Source organism: Leopardus geoffroyi, chromosome C3 (genome assembly GCF_018350155.1).
Source record: "Leopardus geoffroyi isolate Oge1 chromosome C3, O.geoffroyi_Oge1_pat1.0, whole genome shotgun sequence".
Lineage (NCBI taxonomy): Eukaryota > Metazoa > Chordata > Mammalia > Carnivora > Felidae > Leopardus > Leopardus geoffroyi.
The window spans coordinates 24,263,310-24,282,110 of record NC_059338.1 but is presented as its reverse complement, the minus strand read 5'-3'; the positions used below and the strand labels follow the sequence as shown (position 1 = coordinate 24,282,110).

General features: G+C 35.6%; 1 protein-coding gene across 12 annotated transcripts in view; it reads left to right on the top strand.

The window, feature by feature from the left end:
* The window catches only part of KCNT2 (potassium sodium-activated channel subfamily T member 2), a 363,773-nt gene that overhangs the window by 252,592 nt on the left and 92,380 nt on the right, over positions 1-18,801 (top strand). For all 12 annotated transcript variants that reach the window (XR_006706948.1, XR_006706947.1, XM_045456156.1 and 9 more), the window contains 4 exons: positions 859-1,008; positions 3,333-3,562; positions 11,429-11,642; positions 14,402-14,507. Coding sequence is in view for 10 of the 12 variants with exons in the window: in XM_045456156.1 (XP_045312112.1) it covers positions 859-1,008; positions 3,333-3,562; positions 11,429-11,642; positions 14,402-14,507 (700 nt within the window). In the remaining 2 variants the exon portion in view is untranslated. The remainder of the gene's footprint in view (positions 1-858; positions 1,009-3,332; positions 3,563-11,428; positions 11,643-14,401; positions 14,508-18,801) is intronic.

Genomic DNA, 18,801 nt, shown 5'->3' with positions numbered 1-18,801 from the left:
AATATTTTGATATTTATACATTTATCACTTTTCTCCTAGAATATGCATTTTTTGTGTTTATAGAGTCCATAAGCTTTATTCAGAAAAAGTAAATGAAATATATTATAAAAAATAGGAAAAAATAATTTTTCATAGGTTGACTTTTTTATATATTTTCAAGGCCACTGAGGAGAGCGTTCCAGAAAATAGAAACTGTACTTTTTGTGATAAACTTATATTCTTTTAAAAAATACTTCTGGTGATTGAAGACCCTTTTATCTTGAAGAGGTATCTTTTCTTAACTGCTACATAATTGGAAGGAAGCCATTGCTATGATATGGACAGAAATTAAGAGTATGTTTTCTGTGAAATCAACTTGATAAGTTGACATGTATGAATACATAATTATAAATACAAAGCAAAATCAGTTACCTACAGGGGCCAAATAGGTATCATAAATGAGATGAAGTAGGTGCCATGTTACTTAGACTATAAAAGAAGTGTAATATGTAGGATACGCATGACAGGATAGACATAAACAGAAATTAAAATGAAATGCTATAAATGCTATATCTCATTGGTTCATGGTCAGGATAAATGTTTTCATTAACTGGAGTATGAAAAACTACTTTCTAGGATTGTGCCATCTTTCAAGCTTATTATATATTGTGTTAGTTTCAAAATTTTTGTAGTAATTCTTTGTGTTTGTAAATATCATCATTTAGAGCACCATACATATACTTCTTTGCACTGTGTTTACTAATTCTTCCTGGGAGGAAACTCCAAATTATGTATGGCAACTGTTTTTTTGTTTTTTTTAACTTCATTCACTGTGTTTTTCTCTTGGTGTGCGTGTATGTGTGTGTGCTTTTGTTGCAGAGAAGGCCAGCAGTCACCAGAACAGTGGCAGAAGATGTATGGTAGATGCTCTGGCAATGAAGTATACCACATTGTTTTGGAAGAAAGTACATTTTTTGCTGAATACGAAGGGAAGAGTTTTACATATGCCTCTTTTCATGCGCACAAAAAGTATGTTTCTGCTTCCAGAGTGGACTTAAAATATAAATCACAGTTTTCTAAAATACACAGTTTTCTAAAATACAGCCCATATTGGTGCTCATGAATTCCAAGTATTATGGAATTTTTAATGTAATTACTGAGACATTTGAACTCTGAGCTTCTGTATGATCTCTACAAGTTAATATTATTAGGTATAAAGTATAACTTAGTAGGAATATTGACTTTAGTAACTTCTTTTTAAAGTTGATTTTGAGAGAGACAGACACAGTGCAAGTAGGGTAGGGGCAGAGAGAGAGAGAGGGAAAGAAACCCAAGCAGTCTCCATGCTGCCAGTGCAGAGCCTGACATGGGGCCTGAACCTATGAAACCTTGAGATCATGACCCCAGCCAAAACCAAGAGTCAGATGCTTAACTGACTGAGCCACCTAGGTGCCTCGACTTTAGTGATTTTTAAATTGTCTTTAACATATTTTAATCTATTAATGGGGCGCCTGGATGGCTCAGTTGGTTAAGTGTCTGACTTCAGCTCAGGTCATGATCTCGTGGTTCTTGAGTTTGGGACCCCTTGTCGGGCTCTGTGCTGACAGCTCAGAGCCTGGAGCCTGCTTGGGATTCTGTGTCTCCCTCTCTTTGCCCCTCCCCCGCTCACACTCTGTTTGTCTCTCTCTCTCTCTCTCTCTCTCTCTCTCTAAAATAAATAAACATTAAAAAACTATTAAAAATATTTTAATCCATTAGGAATTTACAAATAAATGAAATGAATCTTATTTGGAGATCTAATTATAAAGTGTTGTTTAAACATGTAAACAAAGGGGTCACCTGGGTGGCTCAGTTGAATGTATGACTTCAGCTCAGGTCTAGATCTCTTAGTTCTTGACTTCAAGCCCCACATCGGCTCCCTGCTGTCAGCACAGAGCCTGCTTGGGATCTTCTATGTCTGACTCTGCCCCTCCCCAGCTTGCACGTGCCCTCTCTCTCTCTCAAAAATAAACATTTAAAAAATGTAAACAAAGTCATAATAACATTTATAAAAACTAGACATTTAAAAAAACTTTCTTTGGCCAGAGAAATAAGTTAAAAAGTAATTAATAGTATCTTTTAATTCAAACATGAAACATAATTTTTTTTCCTTTTTGAGAAAAATTATTTACTGAAGAAATAAAAATGTATGTTTATAATGAAAGTAATATATTATCAGTATTATAAATATATTGATAAAACATTTTTAAGGTTTATTTATATCTAGTATATTCTACTAATGTAATATTTTATGTATTACACTTAAATTCTCCATGTGATTCTATCCATACATACTAAATAAACTTTTGATGTTTAAAAAATATTTAGTTTATAAATAATTTGTATTCAATAGATTTATTTGTAACACTATAAGACATATTGAAATAAAAACATTCAGGACATTTTGTGTTTGGAGCATAACCTGAAAAAGTATAAAAGCAATTATTAATATCTGTTCAATTTAGTGCTTGATATTTCTGCTAATTAAGCTGTGCACCTATTCAGAGTATTAAATTTTTTATTCCTAAAATTCAGAGTAAACCAAATATGGTAGACACAGAACTTTAGGGACCCTGATTCTTCGTCATGTGACGTTGGTAAGTTTCTTCCTCTCCTTTAGGCCAATGGCTTTCAATTTTTTTTGACTAAGTAATATTGTTTTATGTTTTTTGATCAAATGAAAATACATATTTAAGGAAAGACCCAATACACACACAATTTATAAAAAAAATTCTTACCCTTCCTAATGATATAAGTATACATCAGTATAATATGCTGATGTTTTCTATTATCTTTATTCTCTTCTGCTTTATTTAGGTGAACATATACATACATATATATATATGTTATAATCAACTAAATTGATTTCACAACACACTAAGGACATAGTTTCTTTTCCTGTGAAAATAGGAAAGTCTTGAGAATCTTGAGTCTTGAATTTTTAGGATCTTTTCAAAACGCTTTAAAAGGCTTTGATTTGCTGGAGCGCCTGGGTGGCTCAGTTAATTAAGCGTCCGACTTCAGCTTAGGTCATGATCTCACAGTTTGTGGGTTCAAGCTCCATGTCAGGTTCTGTGCTGACAGCTCAGAGCCGGGAGCCTGCTTCAGATTCTGTGTCTCCCTCTCTCTTCTGCTTCTCCCTAGCTCATGCTCTGTCTCTTTCTGTCTCAAAAATAAGTAAAAGGCTTTGATTTGGGTTTTAATTTTCCTCTGCCTTATAACAGTTTGCTAATATGAAAACTTAAAAACAAACAAAAACTAAGAGCTTGCTGAATCACAATTCTTAAACTTTTATTTATTTATTTTAAATTAAGGTTTGGCGTCTGCTTGATTGGTGTTCGGAGGGAGGATAATAAAAACATTTTGCTGAATCCAGGTCCTCGATGTATTATGAATGCTACAGATATATGTTTTTATATTAATATTACCAAAGAAGAGAATTCGGCATTTAAAAACCAAGACCAGCAGAAAAAAAGCAATGTATCAAGGTCATTTTATCATGGACCTTCTCGATTACCTGTACATAGCATAATTGCCAGCATGGGTAAGTAGAAATAAATTTGAAAATATCATTAGTTTCTTTCTTTAAAAAAGCATAATAAATATACTCCAATGTTTGTTAAAATTTCAACATCAAATTTAGAAACTACTTGTGTATATTATAAATTTGGTGTAGCTGCATATACAGAACAAAGTTTCTAAGCTGTTAAACTGGTAAGAAATGTAGCTAATTCAAAATTGCCAACAATTTTTCATATTTTTGATTATAATACGAATACCCAACACTTGTGTATTTCTTTTGTAAGTTCTGTATCCAGTTACCAACGGAGGCTATTTCAGATATTCACCATTTTTCTCAAAACTCTTCTTCCATCCTCCATCTCAGGATTGAAGTTAGGTTTTATAACCTAGAAGTTAAAAAAAAAAAAAGGAAATAGATCCAGAAAAATAAGAATGTCCTTTAAAATTTGCCACCAAACTACCTACAAGCCCACAAACATTCAGTTTTTGTCACAAGGAAATGTGTCCTTTCTTTTAACATTTAACATTTTAATAGGAATGTCATCACTTATATAGTGGGCCCATCTCTTTTACCTCTTCTGGAACCTCACCTGTGTTTTGATTCATTCTCATTACCTAACTTTATTTTTTTCAAAATCATTGGCTCATTTCTCCTTCCTTTGTTTTTTTCTCTGTCTCTGTCTCTGTGTGTCTCTCTCTCCATACACACACACACACACACACACACACACACACACACACACAGACACCTGAACCTCTTGGAATGACATCTTTACAGGTAAATTCCTTGAAAGAGTTGTCTTCAATTGCTGCCTGTTGTCCCTTCATGCTCAACCCAGTTCAGTCTGAAATCTGCAGTCCTTATATCACTACTCTGACAAAGTCACCACTCTTCTGTTTGTCACTAAATTCATTGAGCATCTTCACAGCATGGGACAGTTTTGACCATGTTCTTCCTGAAACACTCTAGTGCTTTTTCTCTGTATCGTGTACATTCATTTTCCCTAAATAGTCCCATCTGTTCCTATAGATTGATTTGCCTGCCAAAAATTGATGATTCTCTCATGTAAATCATTAACTTAAATTTCTCTTCACAACAACATATTCAATAGTGTACTGGTCATTTCTGTCTGGATGCCTCACAGGAAAAACTAGCACAGCATATTCAAATTGAACCAATCTTTCTGCCATCATGCAAAACCATCTTCCTCCTCTATTTTTTGGCTAAAGAACAGATGACACATTATAATTTATAAAGTCACAATTCTGACTTTTCACTCTTTCTCTCCTCTCATATCTCAGAATTCACCCAATTCTATTAAATCTGATCATTGAGTAACCCTGAGAGTCATTCCCTTCTCTCTTTGTGCATTGTCTGTATGGTCCATGGTGTCATGGACTGACTGCAGGGTCAGTCCCCACAACCTTCTCTCCATGCCTTGGTGCTGTCTTGCATTCTTCTCCACCTTGAAACCAGAGTAATAATTTTTACATAATTTTGATAGTGTCATTGTCCCACATAAATCATTTGAATTGCTTCTTATTGGTCAATGGGAAAAAGAAATCTAAATTTTATAATATCACATGGCTTATAATTTGGATGACCAAAATCTCTTATTCTCATGAGTCAATCCCAGTTTCCCCAGGACAGTTCCAGTTTATATACATTGTCCCGGGTGTAATTATTGAATTCTTGATTCTCAAGAAGATAAATTGCACAGTCACTTTACTTATAAATTTTTTTAATGATTCCATCTTAATTTTCTAGTCCTGTATTTTATCATCCCTTTAATTGTACTCCTAAGTCCCAATCATACTAAATTCCTTTCAGTCTTCACTAATGGTTCTGACCAGTAGACCTTCGCACATGAAGTTTCTTTTGACAGGATCTACTCCCCAGCCTCCAACTTTGCCCTGGTAACAACTTCTAATCCTTTGTATCTCAGTCTCAATATCAGTCTTTCTGAGACATATTCCACGGCTCTACTTGGACTGTATTAGGTAACCCTGTTTGTCATTGACATAGCATATTATCTTTCTTCTACAGTAGTCCTACTCATTATCTTTCCATTATTCACAATTATTTATGGAGTACCTAGTATGTGCTGGAAACTCTTATAAGTATTTATGATAAATTAGTAAACAAATAGACAAAGATCCCTACCTCCCAGAGCTTACATTCAATCACAGGGAAGACTGGCAATAAATAGCACATAAAAAATAAATTATTTAGTGTGTTAGAAAGTGATGAGTAATAAGAAAAAAGAAAGAGGGAAACAGAACTAGTAAAAAAAGTTTATGAATTCTGGAGAGACTGGATTTTTTTTTTTAATTTTTTTTTTCAACGTTTATTTATTTTTGGGACAGAGAGAGACAGAGCATGAATGGGGGAGGGGCAGAGAGAGAGGGAGACACAGAATCGGAAACAGGCTCCAGGCTCTGAGCCATCAGCCCAGAGCCTGACGCGGGGCTCGAACTCACGGACCGCGAGATCGTGACCTGGCTGAAGTCGGACGCTTAACCGACTGCGCCACCCAGGCGCCCTGAGACTGGATTTTTAAATGAGGTGGTTATTGGGCCTTATTGAAAAGGTGACATTTGATTAAATACTTGAAGAAAATGAGGGATTAGCTCTGTGCATATCTGGAGGAAGATCAAGTCCCCACTGGGAGCCTAATTGGGCCGTCTGGGAACAGTAAAAAGGTTCTTGTGACTCAAACACAGTGAGGGATAGTGGGGTATAGGAGATGAGGTAGAAGACGTAAAATAAGACAAATTGTGTTGGGGCTTTTAAAGTCAAATTAAAGATTATTGTTTCTACTCTGAGTAAAGGAGGATTCATTGAAAGTTTTAAGCAGAGCAATGGCATGACCTCATCTATGCTAACCTATGTTTTAATACAATCACTTTGGCTGCTATTGAGATTCTTGGTTTGGCCAAAGGATCAGAGTATTATCAAGTGGAAATAGTAAGAAGGAGAAAATTCTGGGTAAACTTTGAAGATAGAATAATTAGGGTTTGCTGATGATTGTAAATAAACTGAGAAAAGAGAACTGTGAAGAACTCCAAGGTTTTCGGTTTAAGCAACTGGAAAAAGGGAATGGCTGTCTATTGAGATAGAGAAGGCTTGTGGGAGTGCAGGTTTGGCTGGGGTCGTGGGGCGAGTAAAAAAGTTCAGTTTGGGTCACACTGAACTTCAAATGTTTGTTTGACATTGAGAAAAAGATGTCACATAGGAAGTTAGACATAAAAGTCTAGAGTTTAGGAAAGAGTTGTATACCGAAAAGGTAAATTTGGGGTTTGTGAGCTTATGTATTATATTTAAAGCCATGAGACTGAACAAGATCATTGATGAAATAAGTATGGACAGAAAAGGGATAAAAATAAAGAGTAAATCCTGCAGGATATCAACATTAAATATCAGGGAGATGAAAAGAAACCAGCAAAAGAGACCAAGAAGGAGCCATTGACAAGGTAGTAGGAAAGCCTGGTGAGTGTGTGGTCTTAGAATCCAAATGAATCAAGTGTGTCAAGATACTGGAGTGATCAGCCATGTCTACTGCCACCAATAGTTCAAATAACATCAAATTGAGAACTGGCAATTGAATGTAACAAAATGGTGACCGTTGCTCTTTCATTGGAGTGGTAGCGGAAAACGGCAGATCGGAGGGGTTCATGACGAAATGGTAGAAGACAAATTAGAGACGCTAGGCCCAGTGTCTCTCAAAAAGTTTTGCTGCAAAGAGATGCAAAGAAATGACTTTGTAGTCATGGTGGATATACAAGGAAGTGAGGAGGGCAAGGCAATCGGGAATATATTTAAGAGAATGAACATAACGATAGACCGTGGAACTTAACTTAGCTAAGGAAATGAAAAGCCATCTTTGGTTGAAGGAAGCTGAAAAGGTAGTGGATTCAAAGATTATAATTCCACTGGGAATTAAAAAGGGTAGAGGTGGAAGGAGAAGAGGTGAAGGTACATATCAGAGAATGAGATGCCAGAAATAGAGTTTACATGTACTAAATAGTAACTGTCAGATTTAGGGTATGACTGTGAGAGTGAATCGTTAAAGAATGGTGGAAGAAAAGGCCATTAGTGGATGAAGGGACAAGGAACTAAGTTTAGAGTATTGGAAGGATCATCTTCATGTGTAATGAAATATAAATCTATCTACATGCATAAAGAACTTGTCAAGAATGAGGACAGACATTGTACTGGACGGACTAATGCAGGAACTAAACTATCCAAGCATATTCATTCGCATTGATGCAGGTATCGGTTAGTTAGAGAGTTGAATTTAAACAGGATTTGCTTTTGCCAGGAGAGTAGGGGAACAAAAATGTGACAAGGGAGCCAAGAGTGTTTGCTAGCAAATAATCATACTGCTTAAATACGGAGCCTAAGGTGGGTAAGAAGAGAAGACAGAACATGAAAGGAGTAATGGAGACAATTCAAATTTGGTATCATAAATACAGTTGAAGTTCCAGTGGAGTGAAACCGTAGCTGAAGTTGAGACACAAATAAAAGTGACCTAAAAAGATAGGAAATAGTGGTGGTCAGAGGGTGAATGCAGGAAATGAGTAAAGGGAGCACTGTTGTAATTGGTTATAATAAAATCTAAAGAGTGAATGTGGAAGTGAGGGGCTAAGATAAGGTGAAAAGTGATTTCTTTAGTAAATTCAAGGAAATGAGATTTTGGATGTGGGAAGGTTTATTTACCTGCATTTTTAACACACTGAATGAGGCAAGAAAAGTGTTATGCATTGGATTGTGTCCACCAAAATTCATATGTTGAAATCCTAACTGCCCCCCTCCCCGCCCCCCATAACTCAGAATGTGATCTTTTGGAGCTAAGGTCTTTACAGAGGTGATCAAGGTAAAATGAGATCATTAGGGTGGGCCCAAATCCACTGTGACTGGTGTCTTTATAAGAAGGGGAAATTAGGACACAGAGACACATCAAAGGAAGACAGTGGGAGGAGACATAGGGAGAAGATGGCCATCTACTAGCCAAGAAGTGAGACCTGGAACAGATCATTCCCTCACAGCCCTCAGAAAAAAACCAGTCCTTCTAACACCTGGATTTTGGATGTCTACCCTCCAAAACTATGAGGCAATAAATTTCTGTTTCTTAAGCCAACCAATTTCTTTGGTTCTTTGTTATAGTATTGGAGAAACGGACTAGAATCTTTAAGAAATAAGTAGAATGGCATAGTATTAGTTACCAAACAAAGCCATGAAAGATAGCGGTGGTAGAATCTTGAAGGTATGGGATACAAAGCTGGTATTTTCTAAAGGATAAAAGGAAAATGGTTTAAAAGAGACAGTGACAGCACTGAGGGTATTTATCTACCTCCAACCCACCGTTTTAAAGGGGTGACAGGAAAATGTTAGGGAAGAGCCAGGTTTGTTAAGGAAAGGAAATGTTCCAAGAACAGCTTGTTTCTGTAATTGAAACTACTTTCTAAATTGCGTCTTCCCTGCTAGATTCTTTCTCAGGATCATATCCCTCAGGCCCAGTTTGGTGCCAGGTGTCCGTGTTGGCAGAATAATCAGGAAGTGACCAAATTTCCCTATGTTGGGCAAGAAAATGATAAAGCGGTAGTTGGGGGTTATGTGGAGTCAAATATATTTGGAGAATGGAGTTAAAAGATCATGATTCCTTAGGAAGCAGGAGGGGATTTAATTCCCCCAAGAAGAGTAGGGATGAGCTTTATGTAAATGGATGGAGGTATGTTTGTTTGCTTCTAAGCAGAAATAAAGGAATAAAAGTTTGGTGAAACTTTCATGTTTGTTTAAAGTCAGGGAATTGAAGGGTTTTTTCTACATTAAGTTCTGTTTCCTCCCTGAATATGGCACTGTGGTTATCTGCAGAGGATAAATAATATACATACGATTTTTTTTAATGTTTTAATGTTTGTTTATTTTTGAGAGAGAGAGGGAGAGACAGAGTGCGAGCAGGGGAGCGTGTAGAGAGAGAAGGAGACACGATCCAAAGCAGGCTCCAAGCTCTGAGCTGTCAGCACAGAGCCCGATGTGGGGTTCAAACTCACGGACCCCAAGATCATGACCTGAGCCTGTCAGACGCTTAACCGACTGAGCCACCCAGCTGCCCCTATACATATGAATTTTAACTCAAGATCTTAGGATATAAATCATGTATTGCTTTTCTTTATTTTTGTAAGTCAAATATATAAAATTTAATTTTTAATCAATTCCAGACTTAATAGAAAATTTAATCTCATTTTCTCTAGGATCCCCATTCACCCCTCCCCCAAAGAGAATGAGTTATAGATTAGTCCTTATTTATGATGCTAAAATTTTGGGTGAGTGTATAGTTTCTGATGGCAACCACCTTTACCTTCGCTCTGATATTGGAATCGCTGAGTGCTGGTAGCCACATCTCTTTCTCAGAAACAGCAGTTCTAAATATGTTCATCTATGCCCCTCACACAAAGGCTTCCCCACTGACTACAGACATACTAGGCTTCCCGTCCCTTTAATCTGAGTATGTGTATATGAAGAGGTACCAGTCTCTGAAACTTGACCCCCGGAATTTATTTGAATTTTGAGGAATTCTCAAGTATTCTCACTAGACTTGTGCTACCAACCCTCACCCTCAAAAACATTCTGTTCATCTGTCTTTCTGTGAAGACTTGTAGTTGCCTCAGAGGTTTTAGAATACAGTCGCTGACCTCTCTTTCCATGGTACAAGGAAAGAGATGCTAAAATCCATTAGTTTTATTTCCCCTTTAAAAATGCCTGCTGAGATAGTAAAGGAGGCGGCAAGGTCAGGTTTGAGAGAAGTGGAGAGTGTTTTAATAGATGATTCAGATGGGACAAAGTGAGGTCTAAGGGCTTTTAGAAAGATGACGAGGTATCACTGAGTGCATACATGAAGTGAGTGGTAGTGAAACATGACGGCATCTATCAGGTAGATTGTATTATTTTCTTCCGAAGGATAGAGACATCAACTTTCCACAAATTGGTGTTTAAATTCATTTCAAAATGCCAATACAAAAAGTCCCAAAGGAATTCGTTTCTTCTGTTTACTGTTGAGTACCTCAAGTATTCAAAAGCCTTAAGCTATCTGGGTTTGCTCTTCCTGCTGTCTCAGGGTATTTCCACAGCTCCTGAACTTGCACTCACTATTGTCACTATTGTCTTTCCCGTCAAAAATCAAAAGTCATGACTTCAGAGTAACCTTCCTTACCACCTGGTGAAAAGTTTATACATCCTCCTGCTCCCAACCCCACTGTTCTTTTTCACATCATTTGTTTTATGTTCTGCATGGTATTTATCATTATCTAAAAGAGGTTTTCCCCCCATTTATTTGTCTACTTGGTTATTTTAAAGATAAATGGTTATATGTGGAAACATTGTCTCACTCCCCGCATATCCAAAGTGCCTAGGTTAGGTGCTTGCCATGAGGTGATTACTCAATAAATATTTGTTGAATAAATATAAAATATTAATGGTTCCAATATAAAAAAATGGTTATGAATCAACAAGAGAATAATAACAAAATGAGGGGAAAGATATAATGAGAAATACACAATATTGCAAAGGATAAAAATTCTTTTTATTAAGTAAATGTAAATTGAAACAAGGTATTTTTTTCACTTTAAATTCCTAAATATTTCAGGATTTCACAAGTCTTATGTTTTTGCAATAGAGCTAGACTCAGCAAATACACTTCTGCACAAATACACAATTTTTTTTTAATCCACTTAGGTAAGAAATGCCCACGTGAGAAAGAAATAACTTTGAGATTAAAGGATAAACAATATGTTCCCTGGTTATACTGGTTGTATTTTTATCATTAAATGGTTGATTCTCATACAGATGGCAAATGTTTTGATGGATTTTTATGTTTCATTGTTGCAGGTACGGTGGCTATAGACTTGCAAGACACAAGCTGTAGATCAACAAGCGGCCCCACCCTGTCTCTTCCTACAGAGGGAAGCAAAGAAATCCGAAGACCTAGCATTGCCCCCGTTTTAGAGGTTGCAGATACATCATCTATTCAAACATGTGATCTTCTAAGTGATCAATCAGAAGATGAAACTACACCAGATGAAGAAATTTCTTCCAACTTAGAGTATGTTTAGATAGTTCAAATTGTAAGATTTACTGGGATTTGTGCTACTATGAGACATTAATGTCCTTACCTTTTGGACATCTTAGAATCAATTCTACATACTTCTACCAAAACATCCTTCCTACTAGCCAATATCTCTGTTATATAAAAATAGAAAATATTTTAAGACCTCAAATTTCTGGCTTCAACATATATTTCCAGGCTCCATGTTCTCTCAATTATCTTTTATCCTTAAAGAAGAAAATACATAAATCGGTATTTTCATGCTATAAAATGCATTTTCATGATTGTATGTTTTTGTTAATTATATTGTACTCTCTAAACTTTATATCCTTCCGTGTTGATATTGAAGTTCAGTTATTAAATGACATGTAATGGAGCTTTCTTCCATTAAGCTTCCCTTCCAAATCTCAGCATTTCAGCAGTCTTTTGCATATGATATACGTCAATAATATTTTGAATGCATGGATAAAGGAAGTACTTGTGCTCTTTACTGTGCTTCCGTAACACATAGGGCCAATGTACATGCTATTAGTCACATTTTAGCCTCCAGTAGGGTTTGTTTACTTGTCTTCATCACATATTGCTATTTCTTGAGGAAAGCACAGTGGTCAACAGTCTTGACTATAGAGTCTGAAAGAATTTGTTTCTCATGGCAGTTCCACCTTATACTGGTTATGTACAAATGACTTTGATTAAACAATCTGAATCACAGTGCCTATATCTATAAAGTGAGTATAATTGCAGCTTCATGATGTTCATATGAAGTTTAATTGAGATAATGGAGAAGTGCTTATGACAATGCTTTGTGCAGATTAAGCATTCAATCAGTAATAATAACTAGGAGGTATAGCAGGGCTAGTAGTAGTGTCAATGGTAACACCATTCACATACTGCTCCTGATATCTTTCATATAATAGATGTTCAATTAACATTGATGTTAATGTCGAATTGAACTAAAATAGCCTGAAATACAAGTGAAACTTAAAAAAATCCTTCTTTTAATCCTTTACACTTTAAAAAAATTTATTACAGGGAAGTTTGATGTATCTACAGAACACAATGCACTCTCCAAGAAATCAATAGTACTTAAATATAGTTATGAAATATTTGATGGGAACAAGGAGGTTTGAGTGCCAGGATTTTCCTAGAAATTACTTTGGGTGCTGTGATTGAAATTCTTTCTTTGCATGTGCTTTTGAAAAGATTGAGAGGTCGAATTTTTTTATTTTTAGAAAACGGAAAAAGATGATGAAGTAAAAGTGGAGATTATCAGGTTCTAAATTTGCAAAATGGGCACCTTATTCCCTTCTAGCTAATAATGTCTGGAAAACAGTTTAAACTAGGTTTGAAATTTGGTTTAGAAGGTAAATTTTTACTGAGAAAACAGTTTTCATATTGGATAAAGGGATTTTGCCTCTACTAAATTTTATTTCTTAATAAATAAATAGTTCTTTTTTCTGCTGCTGCTACTTTTTGATAGTTTTATTTTGAAAATCAATACAGCCGTGATGTACAAGTGGCTATTTTCATGAAGTCAGCAAACAAATGAATGTTTTTGATGACATTTTAAGGAAGATTCCAACAATATTGATTTTGGTGAATGTTTGAGTGATTAAATCAACTGTTTACTCCTTTGTGATTATGCATCCAGGACTAATGAGTATTGACGAAGTAAATCATAATAGGTCATTTTGCTTTAGGGGCGCCTGGGTGGCTTAGTCGGTTAAGCGCCTGACTTTGGCTCAGGTCATGATCTCATGGTTCGTGGGTTCAAAACCCGCATTGGGCTCTGTGCTGACAGCTTGGGACCTGGAGCCTGCTTCCAGTTCTGTGTCTCCCTCTCTCTCTGCCCTTCCCCCACTCACGTTCTGTCTGTCTCTCAAAAATGAATAAACGTTAAAAAAAATTTTTTTTAGAAAATAAGTCCTTTTGCTTTAAATGTGTTTTATAAAAAATAATGGTCATATTTTAAAAAGTCTATCTAAATTTTTAAACCGAGGATTGGCAAACTTTTTGTACAGGAACCAGCTAGTAAATATTTTAGACTTTATGGGCCCTATTTGGCTGTACACACCCAGCTATTTTTGACACATGAAAGCACCCATTGACAATACATAAAATGAATGAGTATGGCTGTGTCCTAAAGAAATGTTACTTGTGGATACTTACATTTTAATTTCATAATATTTTATGTGACATGAAATATTATTCTTTTGTCTTTTTTCAACCATTTATTTTTTAAAGCTTTTTCCAATCCTTTAAAATAAAAAACAAAACAAAACACTTTTAATTCACAAAACTAGCTGATGGGCCAGACATGGTCCATGGGTCCTGGTTTGCTTATCCTTATTATAAATCCTTTCTTTTTTTTTTTTTTTTTTTTTTTTTTTTTTTTAAATTTTTTTTTTCAACGTTTATTTACTTTTGGGACAGAGAGAGACAGAGCATGAACGGGGGAGGGGCAGAGAGAGAGGGAGACACAGAATCGGAAACAGGCTCCAGGCTCTGAGCCATCAGCCCAGAGCCCGACGCGGGGCTCGAACTCACAGACCGCGAGATCGTGACCTGGCTGAAGTCAGACGCTCAACTGACTGCGCCACCCAGGCGCCCCATAAATCCTTTCTTTATCAAAATGTAATTGCAACAAAAAGAGTTGCATCTAACTTTATGAAAATCGAGGGGTATGGCTATAACTTAATGGTCCAGCTTTGTGTGTTTTGTTCAAGGCAATTCAAATATTTCATATTATTTTACAGATATGCTAAAGGCTACCCACCTTACTCTCCATATATAGGAAGTTCACCCACTTTTTGTCATCTCCTTCATGAAAAAGTGCCATTTTGCTGCTTAAGACTAGACAAGGTAAGTAATTGTTATTTTCTCCAAAACCGAAATTATGGCATTTTGTAATTACATATATTTAAATAATTTTGTATAATCTTTTGACTAAAATATGTTTAAAGAGCATTATCTTTTCAAATGTAAATGTAATACATAAAATGGTGAATTGTACTTTCTTAACTGAAGATTACCCAAAAACTCTACTCTTCTACTAAAATACCCAATGATTCAGCCAGTCATCTTGTTAAGGAAAAAACAAAGGTGCCAGAATCTCAAAGTTATGAATTTTCAACATCCAAAGTCTCTCAAAATTACTTTGGCCAAATGGGCACTATTTATTTTGCCAGGTATTTTTGCCTCAAAACTTAATGTGTGATTGCTTGACATGGTAAAATTAGCTGATCTATGTGTTAGCCACAAAGGTTCATTATTGATTAGACTGAAAGCTAATATCTGTATCGTGGTTAATATCTCCTTTCCTAAAGATTTTACTATAGTTCTTGGTTCCTGTCTGGATGTTCCAAAGAAACCATTCAAAACAGAAAGATTCCAAGAAGGCGAGCATTTTTAAATCTCTTTCACGATATGGCCAACTGGCATGACCTGTATAAGAGCTTGTTCTCTTGATGAATAAGAAAGCAGATAAAAAGAAGATTCTCAACTGCCCCTCCCACCTCCTAGAAATTAAAATGTGCCACTAATTCTAACCAGGAATTTTACTGTAAATTTTGGAGTTAATGGGTGTTAAAATCTGCTTACAGGCTTTGAAATTTGGGCAAATAACTTCACCATTAAATTTCAGTTTCCACATCTGCAAAATGTTTGTAATTTTAATATGAGCCTCATCGGGTTCTTTTGAGAATTCTATAACTTAGTGTGTGTAGAATGCTTTTAACATAGTGCCTGGAAGTTAATAAATGACTAGGCACTTAATGCATTCTGTTAGTATTCTTGCTACTATTACTTTTTTGTGTAATAAACATCATGAGTCTTGGCTATTACTGTCATTCTTGAGGAAGATTAGCAGAACATTAGAAGATTTCTGCCTTTATCATTATGAAGCTTTTTTTTTTTTTTTTTGTAAATCTTTGTCATTGCTTCCAAATATTCATCTGGGTCCATTAAGATGGACAGTTCCATCTCTCAACGCCTTTTTCTTTTGTTCTTGTTTTAATTTACCGTGTGCAGTATTTGATAGTACTATCTGTGTATTTTTGGTAACAATAATAAATCTTAAGCTTCAGGACTCTTCACCTGTATTGACCCTTTCTAAGAACCTGTGACTAATTTTTTTAGTTTATAATATTTGTGTTATTTTCCTTAAAGAACATTCCCCAAGAAACAGAAGCTTTAGGCCCCACAAAACCTGGATTCACTTCTTGTACCATTTTATTTTTTAACTCACAGTTCAAGAGAAAAAACATACTGGGAGACCAAAGAGGGGAAATGATTTATCCCCAAGCAGGACAACTGATATAACTGAAAAGTTAAGCTTTCAGAGATACAGATTGGTGAACAATAGAGGGTCCTTTAAAACTAAAGACTGAACTGTCTCTCTACCATATAGAGAAGGCAAAGTTTCTGAATGTTGCTGACTAGCTGTGACATCTGGTATTATCATATATTTATTTAGCATTAGGCTGGCTGGAGGTGGTGGTCTGCTCCATAAAGGAATGCCTACTTTGTAATTAGGAGATGGGGTTGGGCAGCCAATCCTACTGCATCTGTGAAGTGTGAGTTGGGATTATGTTGCCCAGTTCATTCTGCATCAGCATCAACAAGCTGGTTCCTGATCAAGGTTTATCAACACTAAATTCCTTGTTTTCTCCTTTTTGTTTTCTTATTAATTGAGCTACTTCTTCTTAAAAAAATTTTTTTTGATGTTTATTTATTTTTGAGAGAGAGAGAGACAGAGCACGAGTGGGTGAGGGGCAGAGAGAGAGAGGGAGACAGAATTCAAAGCAGACTCCAGGCTCCAAACTCTCAGCACACAGCTGGACACAGGGCTTGAACCCACAAACCGTGAGATCATGACCTGAGCTGAAGTCGGACACTTAACTGACTGAGCCACCCAGGTGTCGCTAATTGAGCTACTCCTAAATTAGTTCTTTTCTTTCTCATTTTACCTCATAAATCTTCAAGTTCTTAATAGTCTCAACATCACCTGTCACTCTTCCCTTTCCGCGGCCTCTTTGTGAGTGACCTCATTCCTTCATATGGTTGCAGATCCTACTTATATTAGTAAATCTTCAATCATACTTCCAATGAAGGCTTATTGCTCCCTCCTTTTTAAAACCATTTCCCCTTTCTCTATTCCTTTTTATACCTTAAACCTTCCTTCTGGATTCGTTTTTCTACTTCCTAGACTATAGCTTTTAGAAATTCTCTTACTAAGATCCTATCAGTGTTGAATTCTGTCAATTTCAGTTTCTCTACAAATATTCTTAATCTTAAAAGATAGTTTTGTTGGGTGTCCAATTCCAAGCTATGAGTTTTCTTTTTCCTTTAAGCACATTGGGATTTTATTTACTGCCTTCTGGGCTCCATGTTGCTTTTGAGAAGTGGCCATCATCCTAGTTCCTATTCCTTGTGGAGAGTCTCTCTTTTCTGTTTGGCTGGTTTTAAGATCTTGTCATTGCCTTGGTTGTTCTGCACTTTTATTACCATGCATATGAAGCTGGATTTTTATTTATTATTTGACTGAATTTTTGAGTATTTCATTAATTCTAGAAAATCCTCAGTCAGTATTTACTTGAATAGGGCTTCTGATACTTTCATTTTCAGGCATCTCGTTTAAATATATGTTAGACACAGTCACACTGTTTTCCAAATATCTTCATTTTTTCTTACTACTTTATATCTCTTTCCTTCTCACATTCTGAGTAGTTACTTCAACTCTGCCCTGCAGTTGACCCCATTCATATGCATCAAATGTGTAATATTACCCAGCTTTTGAGTTTTTATTTTTAATTAGTGTACTTTTTAGTTCTAAAAGAGAATATATGCATTTCTTAACTTTTTTTAATGTTTATTTTATTTTTGGGAGAGAGAGAGCATGAGTTGGGAAGGGGCGGGGAGAGAGGGAGACACAGAATCTGAAACAAGTTCAAGGCTCTGAGCTGTCAGCACAGAGTCCAATGTGGGGCTCGAACTAGGGAATGGTGAGATGATGCCTAGGCCGAAGTCAGAGGCTTAACCAACTGAGCCACCCAGGTGCCCCAAATATATGCATTTCTCTTAACATCTACCTGAGTATTTTAAATAATCTCTTCTTATTTGTTCATACTTTAAATGTTCTCTTTTATTTCTTTAAATACAGTAAACGTGTTCGTTTTATATTCTGAATCTAATAACATCAATAATTTGTAGTCTTTGTGAGTCTAATTCTATCATTTATTGTTTCTGTTGACTCATGGTGCCTTGTTCCCAACAGCATTTTGTAATTTTTTATTAAGGAATGAAGGTAGAGAATATTCCAGAATTGGTGATGAATCCACAGAGAATCAACTAATCTCAACCCAAATAAACAAACTCACATAGAGACATAGATAGATGAAAAAGCAGAACACTAAAGGAGTTCTCCATGCAGATAATTTAGTTTAAAAGAACCTTGGTTTAATACTGCTATGTCTATTAAGTACCAGCCCCCTAGAAAATAGCAAAATACCCTGAGGGCAACAATGAGTTTTGATAAAGTATTGTTATTGTTTTTGTTGTTATTACCAGTAGTAGTATTGTACTTTTGTGTATTTCTATCATTATCTTGACAGCTCAGATATACAGTTATATAATTAAGGATTTTGTTTTGTTTTGTTTTGCTTTTTTGTTTTTCAACAACAAAGAAAATGTTTTTTCCATATTCGTCCCTTTAGATATTCAGTACTTGGAATGTTCAAAGGTTATTTAATTATGCTATTTCTGGCAATGAAAGTCAGAAGTAGATTTTTCCCAGCATTGTTGAGATATAATTGACAAATAAAAATTGCATATATTCAAGGTATATATAACATGATGTTTTGATATACATACACATTATGATAATTGTTAAATATAGATACCCAGATGTCATCTAGTAGTAAGTTTCAGTTTCCAGTAGAACATGTGTGCACACATATTGCTGACTTTTTCTTCCCCTACATCATGCTACACACCCGCAATCATTTGTCTTGCCATGCACACCTTCGTTTCCTGAAACAGGCTGGAGAACGACATAGAAAAATGTAACTATTTTCAAATTTTTTATAAAATAAGGGATTTACTAGGTTAACTTAATTTTACTTTTCCATATATCCTAAATTTTTTCACCAAATTTTAG